The sequence below is a fragment of the Ascidiella aspersa genome, chromosome 9 (assembly GCF_963924565.1).
Source record: "Ascidiella aspersa chromosome 9, kaAscAspe10.2, whole genome shotgun sequence".
Classification (NCBI taxonomy): domain Eukaryota; kingdom Metazoa; phylum Chordata; class Ascidiacea; order Phlebobranchia; family Ascidiidae; genus Ascidiella; species Ascidiella aspersa.
The window spans coordinates 20,452,992-20,468,803 of NC_139455.1; the positions used below are offsets into that span (position 1 = coordinate 20,452,992).

Below are 15,812 nucleotides of genomic sequence, written 5' to 3' on the forward strand. Positions count from 1 at the left end.
CAATAAGATAATGTAGGCCGATTTGTTTAATATTATTACTCGACCTGTATTGATTGGTGTGCAAAGCTTTTCGAAAAAAGTACAGTTGCCACTTTGTAGTATTTGAATGTATTAGCACAAAGAAATTCCATAATAACCTTAGGCTTAGCATACATCAATTGGAGGAACTAACGTTAACACGGTAACTGACCATTATGATGTCGAAAATGACCAATAATAACCCCACTGGTGTGATGTTCCACGGATTGTAAACGCACTACATTGTCAATTAACAATGATTAACTTGCTGATAAAATTGTCCCTGTGCGAATTTTTACGCTTTTAAAGTGTACGTTTCCAAAGGCAAAGATTTAAACTTACTGCAGAAAAGCTGGTGTAAAATAAGAAAAATAGTAAAACAATGATTGATTTCGACTTGATTCTCACCAAGATCGGTGGACTTGGCAGATTCCAGATATTCTTAGTATGTGTAACAGTATATTCTAGCATACCGGCAGGCTACAACTCACTGGCACCAGTGTTTATGAACTACACTCCAGATTACAGGTAAGGAGACCGTTTAAGTAAGGACATGCAAAAGAGTTATTTGTTCTATCAGAGCGATCTTAGTTAAGAAAACCTTAATTCACTCAGGGCTCGTGAACCAGTCAGCTAAGAGGGTCAAGAGTTCAACGTTATAATGTTTAAAGTCCACAGCAAGCATGTACACCTTAATTGCCAGTTATCGTTAGCAGCAAAGGAACTGGTTGAAGTTAAATAAAAATGGCGTCGCTCGAAAATAATACCGGTTAGTGTCGGGCAAGGGTTTTCAACCCTTCATGTTTCGTTGCGCCTTGGAAAGGCTTTTAACCTTCGTGGCCCCCTGCTTATAAAATACCTACCGTTTTCACTTGTTTTACTTATTCACATTAATAACATATAGATGCTAATCAACGAATACATGCACTTAATTTCTAAAAAAACTAGCTAATTAGTGTTCGTTTTAATAATGCGTTACTATTACTTTACCAATAAGCTGCGCTTAACCTCGCTGAATATTGGCCTACAATTCACCTTCGAACCCTACAGTGTGCTGTATGCGTGTCATGATGGAATGTTTATTTTGCAACCTAATGCCCAATTTCAAATTGCGAAATTTCTGCACCTGGCATTACACGTTAGTTGCTCAGATGCTTGCCCAACAGCATTTGACCACACTTAATGATTAGGGTTATAAAGCAAAGGTTATCGGCAAGTAATTGGCTGCCCGAAAAAAAAACCGCTGCCTTGCACTATATGGATACATATGAACAAGCACAGTAATTGTTTAGCCACAGCGACAGGTCTTTATCCAAACTAACCAATCGCGTATAGCTACGATTGGACGAAACTTTTCCTTAAACATCCCTACTGACGCGTCAAAGAACGTGTCAGAAAAATGTGTTACAAAACGTCACAAGAAAGTTTTACAGTCATAATATAAAACATGTATTTAAGTTAACTGGCAAATTTTGAAAATAGTGATACTTTGGTTTTGCGATACCTATGTAGAGAGTTATGCCCGTGCCCAAAAAAGTACAATGACCAATACAATGATGTTATGGTTAAGATAGCCAAAATAAGGAGCCATGGCCGGTGCCCAACCCTAAACCCGCCCTGCTCTAATAGTATATTTTTGTTGTTTTTTTGCATGGAGATCGGCCGCCAATACTGTACTTTGGAAAAAAAATATAAAAAAGCTTGGTCATTTCATCACTAAATGAAACAAAGTATGTTGGTCACAGATAAAGATGTCGCTGGCCACATGTGGCCCATGGGTCTTGGTTATTGGCCACCTCGCACAACAGAATTAGAAATTGTTTAGGTCAAACAGCAACAAATATACTAAAGAAAACGCCTTAATATTAGGTTAAGATTAGTTACAGATTTGTTATTGGCCTTCACATGGGGGAGCACATGGGGCCTTCACTGAGATACATAACATCTTTGTACTTTAACGTGGGTCGCGGGCCGCACAATTTTTTCTTACGGGTCCTGTGACACCCCTGGTGTAGGGTTAGCCTGTTTTTTGTTTACCCCATTTCGTCCAAGCAAATTAAATTTAGGTAACAGACAACGGAATAAATATTATAAATCTATTTGATCCATGAATAACATAAACGTAATGAAATATATTTTGTTAAGTTATTTACCTTCTAAGCTACGCTATTTAAAACGTAATTTTGTTTATTTTAAGGCGATGTCTCTTGTCGCCTTATCGGACTCAAATTAGTAGTAAAACAACTTTTCGAGAAAAATTATGACCATATAAAACATGACCAAGATAATCATGCTAAGCCTTTTATGAGTTTCACACCAAGTTTTTTTTGTAAGTCCTCTGCAATGCTCAAAAGTTGTAAATCGTATAGCGTTGGAAGAAACCCATTCAGCGCAACTGACAACGCGATGGCTTAAGTAAGCTAAACAGTTAACATTTGGATTTGTTTACCCTGCAGGTGTAAAGTCCAGCAAAACTGCACGGAAGGTTTGAACGAATCAGAAATCATTAACCTTACAACACCGACGAAAGAAGATGGGTCTTACGATTTTTGTAAACGGTAGGAAATCATGAGTTATTCCGCTTGATGCGCCGTAAAACTTTGTTTGCATCATTTCCCAACAAAACAGTTTATTTACCATAGGCAACAATACATTGTGCCTATATTAGGTGGTAGCATTGCTAATGGAGCAACTGCGGCAGGCACTCAAAGTTTATTTATTTATTATTATTTTTTTTTATTTTATTTCTTAAAATAAAAATTGCAGGGTTTGGGGTAAGTAATCAAGATTGTTTGCCGAAAAAGAATCGCTCAATATAAATAGTTGAATTAATTAAGAGAAGTAATTTGATGTATCTGCTAAAGAATATATATAAAATATAAGCACAAAAAAAACATAGAGTAATCTACCATGTTAATAGGACAAAACAAGGCCTTTATACTAAAATTGTATCAAGCAAAAACATGTCATTTTAAACCATTTGGCTTTAAGGGCTTTTAGTCGTTTAAAGACATTAATTGAAGTGCAACTATTTTGAATTTTATTACGTTTACATTGTACAAACCACAAACTTAAATCATTAAAACACTACCGCACTTAAAGTTTAAGTTTATGGTTTATTGATTTACAGAGCGCTTGAATAGCTCGAACTTGTGCTTCTGTGTTTGAATTAGGTAATAAATCTTTAGTTTGGGGCTTAGGCGATAAACATTGATATGTAAACTTTAATCACTTTCGGCGTAGTTTGGGGGCTTGCGTGCCATGTTTTATTAGGACGCGTGCCACATTTGGCACGCGTGCCTCATGTTGGACACCCCTGCTTTAGGTCAACCCATTATTATTGCAAATGGGGAAATATGACTGTTGTCGCAACGGCGGCATTGTAGTTTACAGTTTATCGATTTAGAGAGCGCTCAAATAGAACCTGGAATTGTGTGTTTGGATTTGGAAATAAAACTAACACATTATAGGCATGCAAAGTTTACCCATCAGCGTCGAAATGCAAACTACAAAGCTTACTAAGCGGTTGGAGCAATACAAGTAGATATTTAGGAAAAATATAATTTATTTTGCTTGCTTCAACGCAATCTGAGAATAATATGAACAGTAGTGCCTTTTCGTTATTGTACGCCGAAACCTTTGGGAGTGAATTTAAATCCGCGGGACGAGTGGACGATCACGGATTTATGCCCATACCTGATTTTCCAATCTAGTATGCAAATGTTCGTAGATTGCACCCTATAGTTCCTGGTGAAACATGTTTTTTTCATTTAGGGTACATTTTTAAAACCCGAAAACATACTCCTGATACAAGTAGTCTTGTACTCACTGTTACTTTACTTACATGGGCGTTTTTTTTTTAAAATAAACCACTTTTTGTATTTATTTTTTGTTTGCATATCGGTTGACAAAGCTTTTTTGGTTAAACTTAAGGTAATGTTTTCTTTAGCATTAATTACGACCCCTTTAACTTCACAGCAAAAATCGGTCGCGAAAATGAAGTGTTTAAGTTTAAATTAAAAATTCTCTATCCCAAAGTTATTTGCATTGCTATGGCCTATTTCCTACGATGCCATACCGAATTTGAGATGTAAGAAGACCAAATATACAAACTTTTTGTTTTGCAAAGGATGTTTTATCGGGCTAAACCTGCGTGATATTCAACATTGGTCAAAATCAGATAGCCCGACTTATTTAAATATATATTACCTGATCACCAAAATGCCAAACGTCAGAATAGCATTGTTACATAGGTATCCCTACACCAATAAGAGTTCATGTTCGTCCGATGAGTGCGGGTGTTTCGACAAGGAAGCGGAACCAATCGGATGCGACGAAGGTTATTTCTACAACACAGACCTTTTCACGGAAACAGTGATCACCGAGGTTGATAAATTTACCTTTATTCATACATCACTCTTACTATTGCTCAATAAAAGCTGGCGACCCCAAAAAGCGGAAGTTCAACAAGTGTTATATAAATCGTACCGGCTAAATAACGATATAGCTTAACAAAGGGCAAACTGCAGCTCTCCGACATGTTTCATTTAGCTGAAGATCGTTATCCAAATTTATAAGGGATTATATACCTCATTTCAAAAAGCTGTATTGTGTTTGATAGCCCCGTATTAACCTTACTTACTCGATGTGATGTAATATTGACGTGTTCTGTTTCAAATACGCCCACTATAGAACACAATGTTTGGCGTTTTTAATATCTTTAAACTGCCAAATGTTCTCAAACATAGATATGCACAATGTGTGTTCTGTGATCAAGCCCTTCTGGGGTCGTACTGGCCAACGATAAGGGCATCCATATATAGTTAGCAGGCACCGAAGTTATGGTAGTTTCTCGACTCGCTCCCTTCTGAGCCTGCGTAGCTCAGTTGGTAGAGCGACGGTCACGGTATGGCCAAGGTCGTGAGTTCGAACTTCACCCCGGCTAGTTATTTTTCTAGCCTAGCCTTGTTTGCACTACAATCCTGGCTGATTCCGGTAAGCCTCTCCAAAGGCATTTTGTGTCACAGTCTATTCTCGCGTTATAACTATATTTTTAAACACTCTCTGTGTTGCAGCCCCGCAACAAACTACATTCGCGGACTCTAGATGTGCTGCACAAAAATTACCACACGGTAATCCACTATACGCGCTTCTTCATTAGGATATTAAGTTTAAAATGTGGCTCGCAAGCTGAAAAGTTTGCCCACCCCTGATATAGCACATAACCACTTTCGAATAACTACCCCACATATTTTACCCTGTTTAAAACAGCTCTTAACTGTTGTCGGTTGGTATTGTTTTTGAAAAATTTTTGATCGTCTATTTATTTTAAAAGATAAGCCGGCTTGTTTTTTTGCTACAGTTAACGCCTGATATAATCTTGTTTCATATTTTGGGCTCGTACATGCAGATTAAGAATAACTAACAGATGACGGAAATGTAAAAACGATATAGCATACAATGGGAATTTTTGCATTCAACAAACATAATCAGTACGATAAAATATCTTGTTTCGTCCAACTCAATTAATTACAACTAATTTTGTGCCAAGTTTGCTTCAAATTTACTTCGCGTTAGGACTATATGTAGACATAAAAGTTTAGAGTAGACCAGCGGTTCTCAACCAGTGGGCCATGGCTCACTGATGGGCCATGGAAACATTTTGGGTGGGCCACAGACCAATTTAAAACAGCTACATTTTTTTTAAGAATTTATCATTTGTGTCACTATACCTAATTTTACAAGAATACTGGCTTAGGGAGGAATTGAGATGGAAAGTGAATGAACGTAAATTTATTGTTCAGAAGCAAGTACCTCACTAATCCACGGTTGGATAAATAATCTGTGCTATATGCTCCGCCATTTTTTGTTCTAAACCTTTTTTAATAGTTTGTTCTTTCATAAAAGTTTATTAGGCCACAGAATTTTTGTGCAACGAAAATGGGCCACGAAAGAAAAAAGGTTTAGAACCATTGGAGTAGACCAAAACGCGTGTTTTTCATCTAGTTCGACCTGGTGTGCGACCAAGCTTACTTGGACTCCCTCGCAACAGTTCTCTACATGGTTGGAGTCCTTTTCGGAGCACCAATCTTTGGCAACGTGTCTGACAGGTCAGATCGTTTGAACCTATGTCTGTGTTTACAATTTCGAATTGAACAGCGATAGGGGTACTGACGTTAGATGGTATTTGGCATTATTCAACGACTATATGGTTGGTAATGCTATCACATTTGAGGATGCCTTTTAAAGTAATTTATTATTAGCGTGCATTTGGTATAGAAAAGTGATGTGTAAGATTAACGATTATATGGTTAATGTTATCGCATTACGTTCGACGGTGCCCTTTGAAGTGATTTAATATTCGGGCGCATTAGGTAGTAGAGTGGTGTTTGAGATTATAGTTAGTACTCTTTAACGATTGTATGGTTTATATTGCTATTGTATTACATTTGACGATGCCTTTTAAAGTATTTATTAATATTATCTCGCATTATAGGAAGTTAAATGATGTGTGAGATTAAAGTTAGTACTGTTTAACGATTATACGGTTTATACTGTAATTCTATCGTATTGCACTTGACGATGCCTTTTGAAGTATTTATTATTATTAGCTTGCATTATAGGTAGTGGAATGATATGTGAGATTATAGTTTATATGGTTACCAGTGCTATCGTATAACATTTGACGATGCCTTTGGAAGCAATTTAATAATAACTTGTATTTGGTGAAAGAGTGATGTGTGAGATTAAAGTTAGTACTGCACGATTATGAGGTGCTTTACACCTGACGATTTTTAAAAGTTTTATTAAGTGCACGGTTTAGTATTATGTCAAGTGTGATTTGATACCTGTAAGCAATGATCGAGTATATTTAACTTTCCTAAACTGTCCATTAAGTTTAAAATAACTTTGACTGAGACTTCTAACTTAAGAAAGGAAGGCGAAATGTTTTGCCTCACTTTGTGTTGAATATTTTGTCGGAAAATTTTGTGTGCAAAATCAGCACATTGAGCTATTTTTTAAAAACTGGATTTTCATTTGTCTGTATTACACCTAGTCAGAGCGAAACGCGAAAAGTAACAGCAATCAGTTTCTACATTCGAGAATAAAATAGAGCAGCTAAAAATATTTGGACATGGGGAATTATAATTACGTTCTACATTTTATACTTTTTTACTGAACCCTTGCCTACAATGATTCGTCGCACAGACATGTAGTGTAGGCCTATATTTTTGTTTTTTAGTAAAGTTACCGGTGTTACTTGTGTAAGCGTAAACTGAGCTGATTGTTTTAAAAGCGTTTGTGGCGGCATGCTTTTACTTCACTAAAAGTGGGAGCAAAATAATTTTTTATTGGCATAGCAATATCAAGACTCGAAATTGTAGTGTGACATTACTGTACCTTTTTTATATCAAATTTAAAAAATGATTTTAATCACCTTAAATAAACATCTGTTTCTGAAATACATATACAATCAACTTCAAATGATCTTTTAACGTTCATATTGCTCAAAACAATTACATGCGTACTTCCAATTTAACTTTACACTCTCTTGGCGCCACTACGGTGGAAACGATTGGGTCCATTGATGGCAATTCTTCGGTCGCGCAACGAATGGTGAACCTTTGGATAATCTTCACAAAGAAAATGAAGATCTCAACGCGGGCCAAGCTCTCTCCTAAGCAAAACCGAGGTCCGATAGAAAACGGGATAATCTTGTTGGAGGCAACGAACTTTCCCTCTTCGTCTATGTGCCTGTGTGGGTCAAACTTTTCCGGATCAGGCCAGGTCTCTGGGTCCATATGCGCTCCGTCCAAATTCGCCATTACCTGTAGTAAATGTGAAATAGTTATTTAGTAGGCCTACCAGTTGAATTGATAAGTAGCTTGGTGAACCGCAGTTATGCATGTCAACTATACCCTTTGGTGGACTTTAAAATTTGAGTTTGTTACTATGTGATAAAACCTTTTGTAGGTTGCAGGCAGTGACTTTATCTCAACTATTACCCGCGCGAGACGGGTCATGTTTGGTGGGATTGCGACTAACACAGGTTGTTGTTGATTTGTTCATTTATTTATCATTTGTAAGCGAACAGTAAGAAAGCTTGAATATAGGATTACTCTACGAGCAGTCAAGCACTTACAATGGTGCCTTTTGGCAGTACGTAGCCTTCCAATTCAACTTCGGCCGAAGTGCAGTGCTGGACGCCGAATGGGGTGATGGTTTTTATTCTCATCACTTCTTGTATAAACGCGCACGTTATAGGCATGTGAAGCCTATTCGACATTGAAGGTATTCCAGACGTTCCTATAACACATAAAACCTGGACATACTGATTTGCGTTGTCAATTAGGTCGTCTTTGATTTTTAGTAGAGCTGTTGCTGTGGCGTATTCCACAAAAATCCGGTATTCCGGAATTTTATTTCCGGTATTTTTACAAAAATACTCAGTTGAGACGGCGTGTCACAGAGGGGGCGTAACTAACGTAAGTAAAACTGTAAAATACCCTAAAACAGCAATACATTCTTACCTAAAATTTCTTCGATTTCATGGTCGATTTGCTTCTGGTAGTCTGGATAGTGGAGGGAAAAAACGAACAGCCAAGCCAGAGTGGTGCTGGTAGTTTCTGAGCCCGCCGCAAAAAAATCACGGCATACGGTTATCAGCTGGGTGTCCTGCATTGTAACTGATTGATAACACTTGTTTGAATTGGAATATGATATTTTGGAGCATAATGACTGGAGGTTGTAGTAAGACGTAATAAGAATATCAAAGCCACATAGCTATGTTGAAAATGAATAAAGAGTTGATCGAAACGTTCAAAATGATACCTACTTCTGTATGGGCTTTGATATTCTTATTACGAAATGTGATATGTTACACCTTTGTTGTTGTTAAGACAAATTACCCTACACGTACTAATTCAGCAGTTTACTTGCTTTGTCACATTAAAAATCGATTGCCTTTTAAGTAACATTGAAAATCGACGAGAACGCAAAACTCCCTCGTTAACTGCGCGGTAATTAGTTTTTTATTTCAAACTGTTTGGTATATGGCTAATGCCTTCTTGGAGTTTCTGCTTGGTCGGCCACTTACAATGAATCCGGATTGTTTTGGTGTCTTTCCGTTTCGTTGTTCGTAAATAAACGCATCGATATAATCGTCCACGTTGTCAGGATCGAATCGCTTTCTGTGTTCTTCCACTTGCACGTTTATGAAACCTACAAAAAAGCGTTTTATTCGCAAGAATGTAAAACGGTGTTTATCAAGCGGATTTCAGAAAACCGCATAACCCGTGCAAATCTTGTAGGTACAGGTGTTTTCAAGCGATAGGACACGTTTCATGCTGAGAGCCTTTTTGTTCCAAAACTGATAGCCGTGCAAGAAATATAGATCTTTAACACTTTTCGCCTGTCGTTGAGTTTTATATGTTAAACAATATTTTTTTAATCTGTTCTGTAAAACTTGTGCTTTTTATTTACAGCTCAAATTACAAGGCTTATATTTAGACCTTACCTAATATCTCACGCAACCTTTCTCCGAATACCCTTACAGCTTCTGCAAATGGCGGAAATCTTGCCAGAAAACCAATACCGAACACCAACGATAGTCTTTTCGCATATTTAGGGTCCGAAAATCTGCCGAGAAAGAATGATTTAGTTTTCATAAAAAATAACACACAAAAATGAGCCTAATATAATTTTGGCATACGAACAGCATTGTGAGCTTGTTGAGTAGATTTCTGAAAGTCTCATCCCCGTAATCGTAGTGCTTTCCAAATGCAGTTTGCATAATGACGTTCGACGTTAACAAGTAGAAGTATTCCTTTAAAAAAGAAAGTTTTAAAACAATGTATTCCAGCTGTTGCGCTGAATTACCGATAGATGTATACGTTTAAATGATGGAAACAAAATGCGTTGTGCATATAAACGTTTTATAAAAATCTATTGTTGTTGTTTTCTTGTCAACGGTCATTAGAAAGTAAGCAGGCCAATCCGAAGAAAAGCTTCTCGAAATATGTTGTAGCATATTGTTTGCGAAACATATATTTTGCTGAAACTATGTCATTTTCGTTTACCCATTTGTCAAAAGGTTAGTGAAAGTAGTTTGTTGCCAAATGGTCGCATATATTTTCACATACTTTGCAGCCTTGATTCACGTGTTAGTTAAGAATTTATTGCTAAAAACATTCAAGTAACGCTCGGCAAATAAGTAAGTCCTAAACAAATAAATACAAAATGTTATCCCATTTATAAAAAAATAATTTACCTTTAAATTCACTGTATCGTCCGGTTTGTGTTTGTCTTTTAAAAAATTAACCAATCGATCTCCTTCGTCGTTTATCAACGCTTCGAACGTTTTCTTGCCCAAACCTTTTCTGCATAAAAAATAGAAAAAAGTAAATATACCCTTGTTTACGGCGACCAGCCGTCATAACGATTTTATCAAATTTCGGTAAAAATATCAAGGTCATAATATTCGATAAAATCGACATTTTACAATCAACAGACGTTCAGGCAATTAACTCATGCCATCATCAGTATAAAAATCAAGTGAAGACAAAATAAAACTTAAAACGAAAGGAAATGGCATGAGTTATTGCTGAAACGTCTGTAAATTGCGAAATGTCGATTTTATCGAATAATATGTCTTTGATATTTTTTACTGAAATTACTAAAAAACGTGTATTGTGTTTCACATTTTTCAAAATTCGTGAGATTCTCCAAACCCATATATCTTTTTTTTCTAAGAAAAGTGGCTGTCTAAATACGGCCAGTCAAGCACTCACTCTCGAAAATATTTCAAGGCGAAATGCTTTTGTGTCTTGAATTTCTCGTCGTATTTCTGGAAAACTATACCGCCATGTCCGGATTCTCGGCAGAAGAGAGCATGCCAAGCACGGTCAGAGAACATACTTCCTTTCTTGACAAAAGCCTAAACAATTTAATAACAAGAATTTAATTTCTGAAAGCGTTATTGTGCAATGTACAACGGGTCACATTATAAGGCCCATAAACAATTCATAAACCTATATGTAATTCATAGTAAACTATAATATTGTCTTTAATGGGTTTTATGTAATGGTAGCTAATGTGTGTATGTGTATGTGTTGTAAGCAGTGTTGTAAACAATTAAGTACCAGTAAAGTCATTTGTAAAACACCTTCCAAGTTAAGTCCAAAAATTACAAGTCAAGTCCTAGTCAAGTCATAATTAGAGCAAGTCAATTCCTAGTAAAACCTTCTCAAAAAAATTAAATGTAAAAAATCAAACTTTTTAAAGTTAGTAAACTCTTTCGATTACGAGCAATACCTCAACTAACGTAAACGCAACATATTCCAAGCAAATTGTTTTAGGTACAAAAATTAGGACAAATAACTCAATTTAAAAAATACGCTTAATGAAAACACTTCATTTCAACCCAAGTCATTTGTCCTAAAGCAGGGGTTGTTAAACTTTTTTGCCGCTAAATTTTTTTTGACATCGTGTGGATCACGAAAGGCAAAATTAAAAAAAAATGACGTCACAAACTGACGTCGCAATACAAATAAACTCTATAGATCTGTAGATTTCGGTCTAAAAAATGTTGAACTGTTTAAGAACCCTTGTCCTAAAGACTTGAATAAATTAGGTCATTTGTCTAAAAGACTTAGCCTAACACAACTCACGTAATATTGCCCTAAAGACTGAAGTTAAGTAAAGTCACGTCATTTAAAAACAGTGACTTAAGTGCACTTAAGTCAAGTTATTGTCGTTGCAACACTGGTTGTAAGCACTTTAGTATTGCCGGTGAACGGCCCTGTTTGGAATAAAAATATGAATATGATATATGTGATAAAAATACTTAAATGTCTACCTTGTTTATCGCTTCAAACGTGTTTAAAACAACCACAGACTTTATCCCCATGCGCGCCGACATAATAGGTCCGTACTGTTCGAGACTCCATTTCTTGAAAACCTTTGCTGGTGATTTAGACAAGTGAGGCAGCACTCCAACAATAGGAAAGCCGATTGGCCCTGGCGGGAATTTAGCGTGAGGTCGTGATCTCCAGTAAAAATACAACAGAAATACAACAAGACTGAACCAAGTGAAGCTGTTTAGGTTTGACAACAAACCGACTACCTCTTGCAGAATTGCGTGTACCTTCATTCTTTAAATGCTCTCAGCAACATTCGTTCTACCCAGGTTAATTGTTAACTTATGTAACTAGTTATGAACTATACATTATAAAAGCAACTTAAATTATTCAGCTATAGTTTCCATTTCAAGTCATGTCTATATGCCTTTAAGTTAAGTCAATGTAAGTCGCTTTTGCAGCATTGACTTCATAGCCATCGCAACACTTTCTCTATTCAAGCAAATGATTAACGCACATAGCGTTATAGGAAACATATTGGGCGAGCTTCCTTTTAATAGAAAACACTGTTTAATGTTAAAATAGAAACACTGTTTAATGTTAAGTCCGCGTTTTTTCACTTTAGTGTAGAATACAAAATTTTTCTTGCGCTTCAAACGTTTCCAACAAGTTGATTTAATTACTTTTAACTGCTTCTATATTACCGTAGTTATACGTCCTCATGCACTAAAGTCCAATCCAAAAACAACGAGTTGAGTGAAGGTACAGCTTTATACTATTACAACTGAACCAGCTCAAACGTTAAGATTTGACATAAAACCTATCTGAAACTTTCAGACTGAAAGCGTTTATTTGCTGATAAGCTCTGAGCGATCCAAGTCTGGGTTAGTTGCATCCTGCCTTTTTCTCACTTAAATTCTGTAACGCTGGTGGCTATAGCCAGGAAGCAATGTTAGTAACCAGTGCATATTTCAATTGGGGTACATGACTGCCGTGTGATCTAACTCCATCAAGTCGAAACTTAACAAACTGCCTAAAACTACAAATCAAAGTGCATATTGTGAGATCGCTGGTGTATTCTACATTTCCGAAATCGACATAACTGCGCTTTTAATGAATACAGTTCACAACAGCGCAGCACAAACACGTTCCACAAACACGTTCTCGAAAGTATGGCGCTCAAATCGTTGTGTCAAGCTCAGTTTTTCCAGCAGCCGCTGTAAACTTTGTAGCACAAGAGCGACTGCCTTGGGGATTAGCATCCGTTCCCGACTCGATTTGCCAGCCGGCTTAGCAAGGAAAGAGTAAAGTAGAACGTTTAAAACTTCAGCATCAATCGGATATGCTGTAATAATTTTCACAGACATGCAGGTCCCCTACAGCATCATTTAAAACAAGCTTTACTCGAATCTTCAAGTAGGGCTACAACTATTGCCTGTGCAGACACCATTTTTCTGCTTTGAAGCAAGTTCTTTCAAACACTTACAGTAGGCGTAGTGCCAAAACGAAATGTTCATGTCTAATAAAATACAGTAGTTATTAGACAAAAAACATTGCTCGACAGAAACCGTTAAACCTCTTGTTAAATTGCGAGGAGTTTTTTTATTAACAAGTTTGTTTGCTAATCCGATTTGAGCAATCTAGCAACTTGTGTTTGTTAACGATTAGCTCAACATTCCTGATTACCGGTACCGCGTCATACCTTTGATCCAATAACTAGCATAAATGAGTTGTTTAATACAACCTGTGAAGGATAGTTTAGTATAGCGTTTCTTTATTGTTTTACTTTACGGCGCACCTGTAGTCCTTTTTTCTGATTAGACAGATATTTCTCTTGAAATCCTTGTAAATTTGTATTTTAAAAGGCCTCATATAATTACCTACCTTTAACTAGCTCTGGGGTGAATGATCTAAGCAAAAAGAGAAAGTAAAAATTATGAAAAACCCTGAGGTTTTAGGATTTTTTTGGCTTGCCCGCGGCACACCTGAGAATGTTTCATGGCACACCAATGCGCCGTGGCGCACCGGTTAAGAAGCGCTGGTTTAGTATATACCTTCTAGCTTTAAATGTTTGCATTTCTAATTACGTTTTAATAACCAAGGTAAAATAGCAAATTAATAGATCCCGTAGATTAAACATGCAAATTGATAACGACTTGAGATTTTAGTTGTACGAGGGGTGAATCCTCTACTTCTACTTAACCAAAACGGTGTTACACTTACGTTAATATTGGTATTTTTTTTAATTAGAAGTGGTGTTGCGTGCGATGCTATATTGCAAATCAGGTGTAGATTCACAAAAACTCAAAAAAATCTGAAGAATATCTCTTTGGAAAGACGAGACGTTATTGGCTATGGATACATAGAAAATAAACTAGTCTAGGGAAGCGATAAATTTGAATATCTAGGTTAAATTACAAAAGAAAAATGTGAATTGTAAAAACATCATTTGTTGGTACCGGGGAGGATTGAGTGTTTGCTACATGAAGTTAATACTTGGCCCTATTCAATTGTTTAACACAAACTTTACCTTCTCTGTCTTCTTTTTCTTAAACTTATATTGTTAGCTGTTTCTGCGTCAATGCTGTTACCTATCGGAGAGTTTATGTCAACTAAAAAGTAGGACAAAAAGTAGGACAAAATAGTTTGTAGCAGCATAGATTAATGACGCCGGTCTTATCCAGTAAGCTTCTCAAAATACAAAAGTAAACGTCTCGGTAAACTACAGTGGTGCCTTTTGCCAGGACAAAGTCTTTCCAATTCCACTTTAACTTTTCTTATGGTTAAATTGGTTGGATAACTGGCCTTGGAACAGCAATTGTTTGAGATAATGTACGCAACTATTTAGGCTCCTTTTCGGCGTTCAGAAATATGCGCCGTTTTGCCGTAGTTTGTTGAGGTTACTGAAACCCATACCTGTTGTACTGATCTAGCGTCCACAACGTTCTAAGCAAGCGTTATAACTTGAGTAGTTAGTGTGACGTTTTATCGGTGCACCAAAGCGTTTATGTCCCGCTTTAAAACCACATGGGGTGTGGCAAGGTAAATTTACGTGGCCACTTTGCAAATTGCTCGTTCAATTTGAATCGTGTCGCACCATGTGACTCGTTACGTTTTTCTAACATGACGATTTTCGAAAAGAAACTGTTTTCCTGATTTATTTTTATTGTTACGCTTTACACGCACAACAGATGTTGAATATCTGATGGAAAACTAGGCAACTTAACAGAGTTTTACGTACTTGGTTAAACTGGCTTACCTGCTTTGTTTTCTAAAACACGTATCTCCGTTTTATGTCACAAAATGTTTATTGTAACGCCTACTGTCTTCAAAACAGTCGGAGCGAATGTATAGCACAAATCAACCACCAGCAGCAAACCGCAAACCTTGCCTTCAAGGCATAGCATAATTTCAGGTTGTACAACGGAGAAGATCCAAAAAATTCTCGGCCGTAGCATATACAACGGTCTCAAATGTTTGGTCGCGTTGCTACATGCTAGTCTACTCTACAGCATTTCCACCGCAATTCGCTGATTTTAAAATCCACAATTGTAAAGGGTATTCATGTATGGGAAGTTAACGTCAAATGGTAGACGAATGCCGTCTAACGACCATTAAAACAACTTCGTTTTCGAAACATGTTCACACGCTTCAATTGTTCAACCCACATTTCAGGAAGCTTTGACGATTCTGTTGTTAACATATGCGGCAAATTGGTAATTGACACAGCCGGAAAATAAGCTACCAACCAAACTATAGAACTAAATTAAAGACAGACTGGTCGCATTTTAGCAGCTGAAGCGGTTTGAAACATGTAGGATTGCACCATGACCCATAGGACGGATGAACTTGTCGTTATCTGGTTAAAGTTAGATAACCTGCAAATTTTAAAAAGGGCGGGGTGGATTAGCCAGATCTAAGGATTAGCATAGAGCT

General features: G+C 36.8%; 2 protein-coding genes across 2 annotated transcripts in view; one reads left to right on the top strand and one right to left on the bottom strand.

The window, feature by feature from the left end:
• Positions 1-400: 400 nt before the first annotated feature.
• Positions 401-15,812, top strand: part of LOC146133514 (organic cation transporter protein-like) — an 84,224-nt gene continuing 68,812 nt past the window's right edge. Inside the window, exons 1-4 of the mRNA XM_083397773.1 lie at positions 401-546; positions 2,475-2,576; positions 4,272-4,404; positions 6,025-6,128. Coding sequence (XP_083253899.1) covers positions 401-546; positions 2,475-2,576; positions 4,272-4,404; positions 6,025-6,128 — 485 coding nt within the window. The remainder of the gene's footprint in view (positions 547-2,474; positions 2,577-4,271; positions 4,405-6,024; positions 6,129-15,812) is intronic.
• On the bottom strand, positions 7,475-12,231 carry LOC146133515 (cytochrome P450 2B4-like). Its single transcript, XM_083397441.1, has 9 exons — positions 11,876-12,231; positions 10,809-10,954; positions 10,289-10,397; positions 9,735-9,844; positions 9,536-9,657; positions 9,116-9,240; positions 8,550-8,694; positions 8,162-8,325; positions 7,475-7,847 (listed from the first exon to the last, which is right to left on the bottom strand). Exons 1-9 carry the CDS (start codon positions 12,167-12,169, stop codon positions 7,536-7,538), a joined length of 1,527 nt encoding a protein of 508 aa, XP_083253567.1. The 5' UTR covers positions 12,170-12,231; the 3' UTR covers positions 7,475-7,535.

Excerpts from the sequence above, each read along its gene's own strand:
- LOC146133515 (XM_083397441.1), bottom strand. The coding sequence starts at position 12,169 with ATGAAGGTACACGCAATTCTGCAAGAGGTAGTCGGTTTGTTGTCAAAC. Across the intron at positions 9,658-9,734 it reads CTCAACAAGCTCACAATGCT|ATTTTCGGACCCTAAATATG; the intron begins GTTCGTATGCCA and ends CTTTCTCGGCAG. Across the intron at positions 9,241-9,535 it reads AAGGTTGCGTGAGATATTAG|GTTTCATAAACGTGCAAGTG; the intron begins GTAAGGTCTAAA and ends GCTTTTTTGTAG.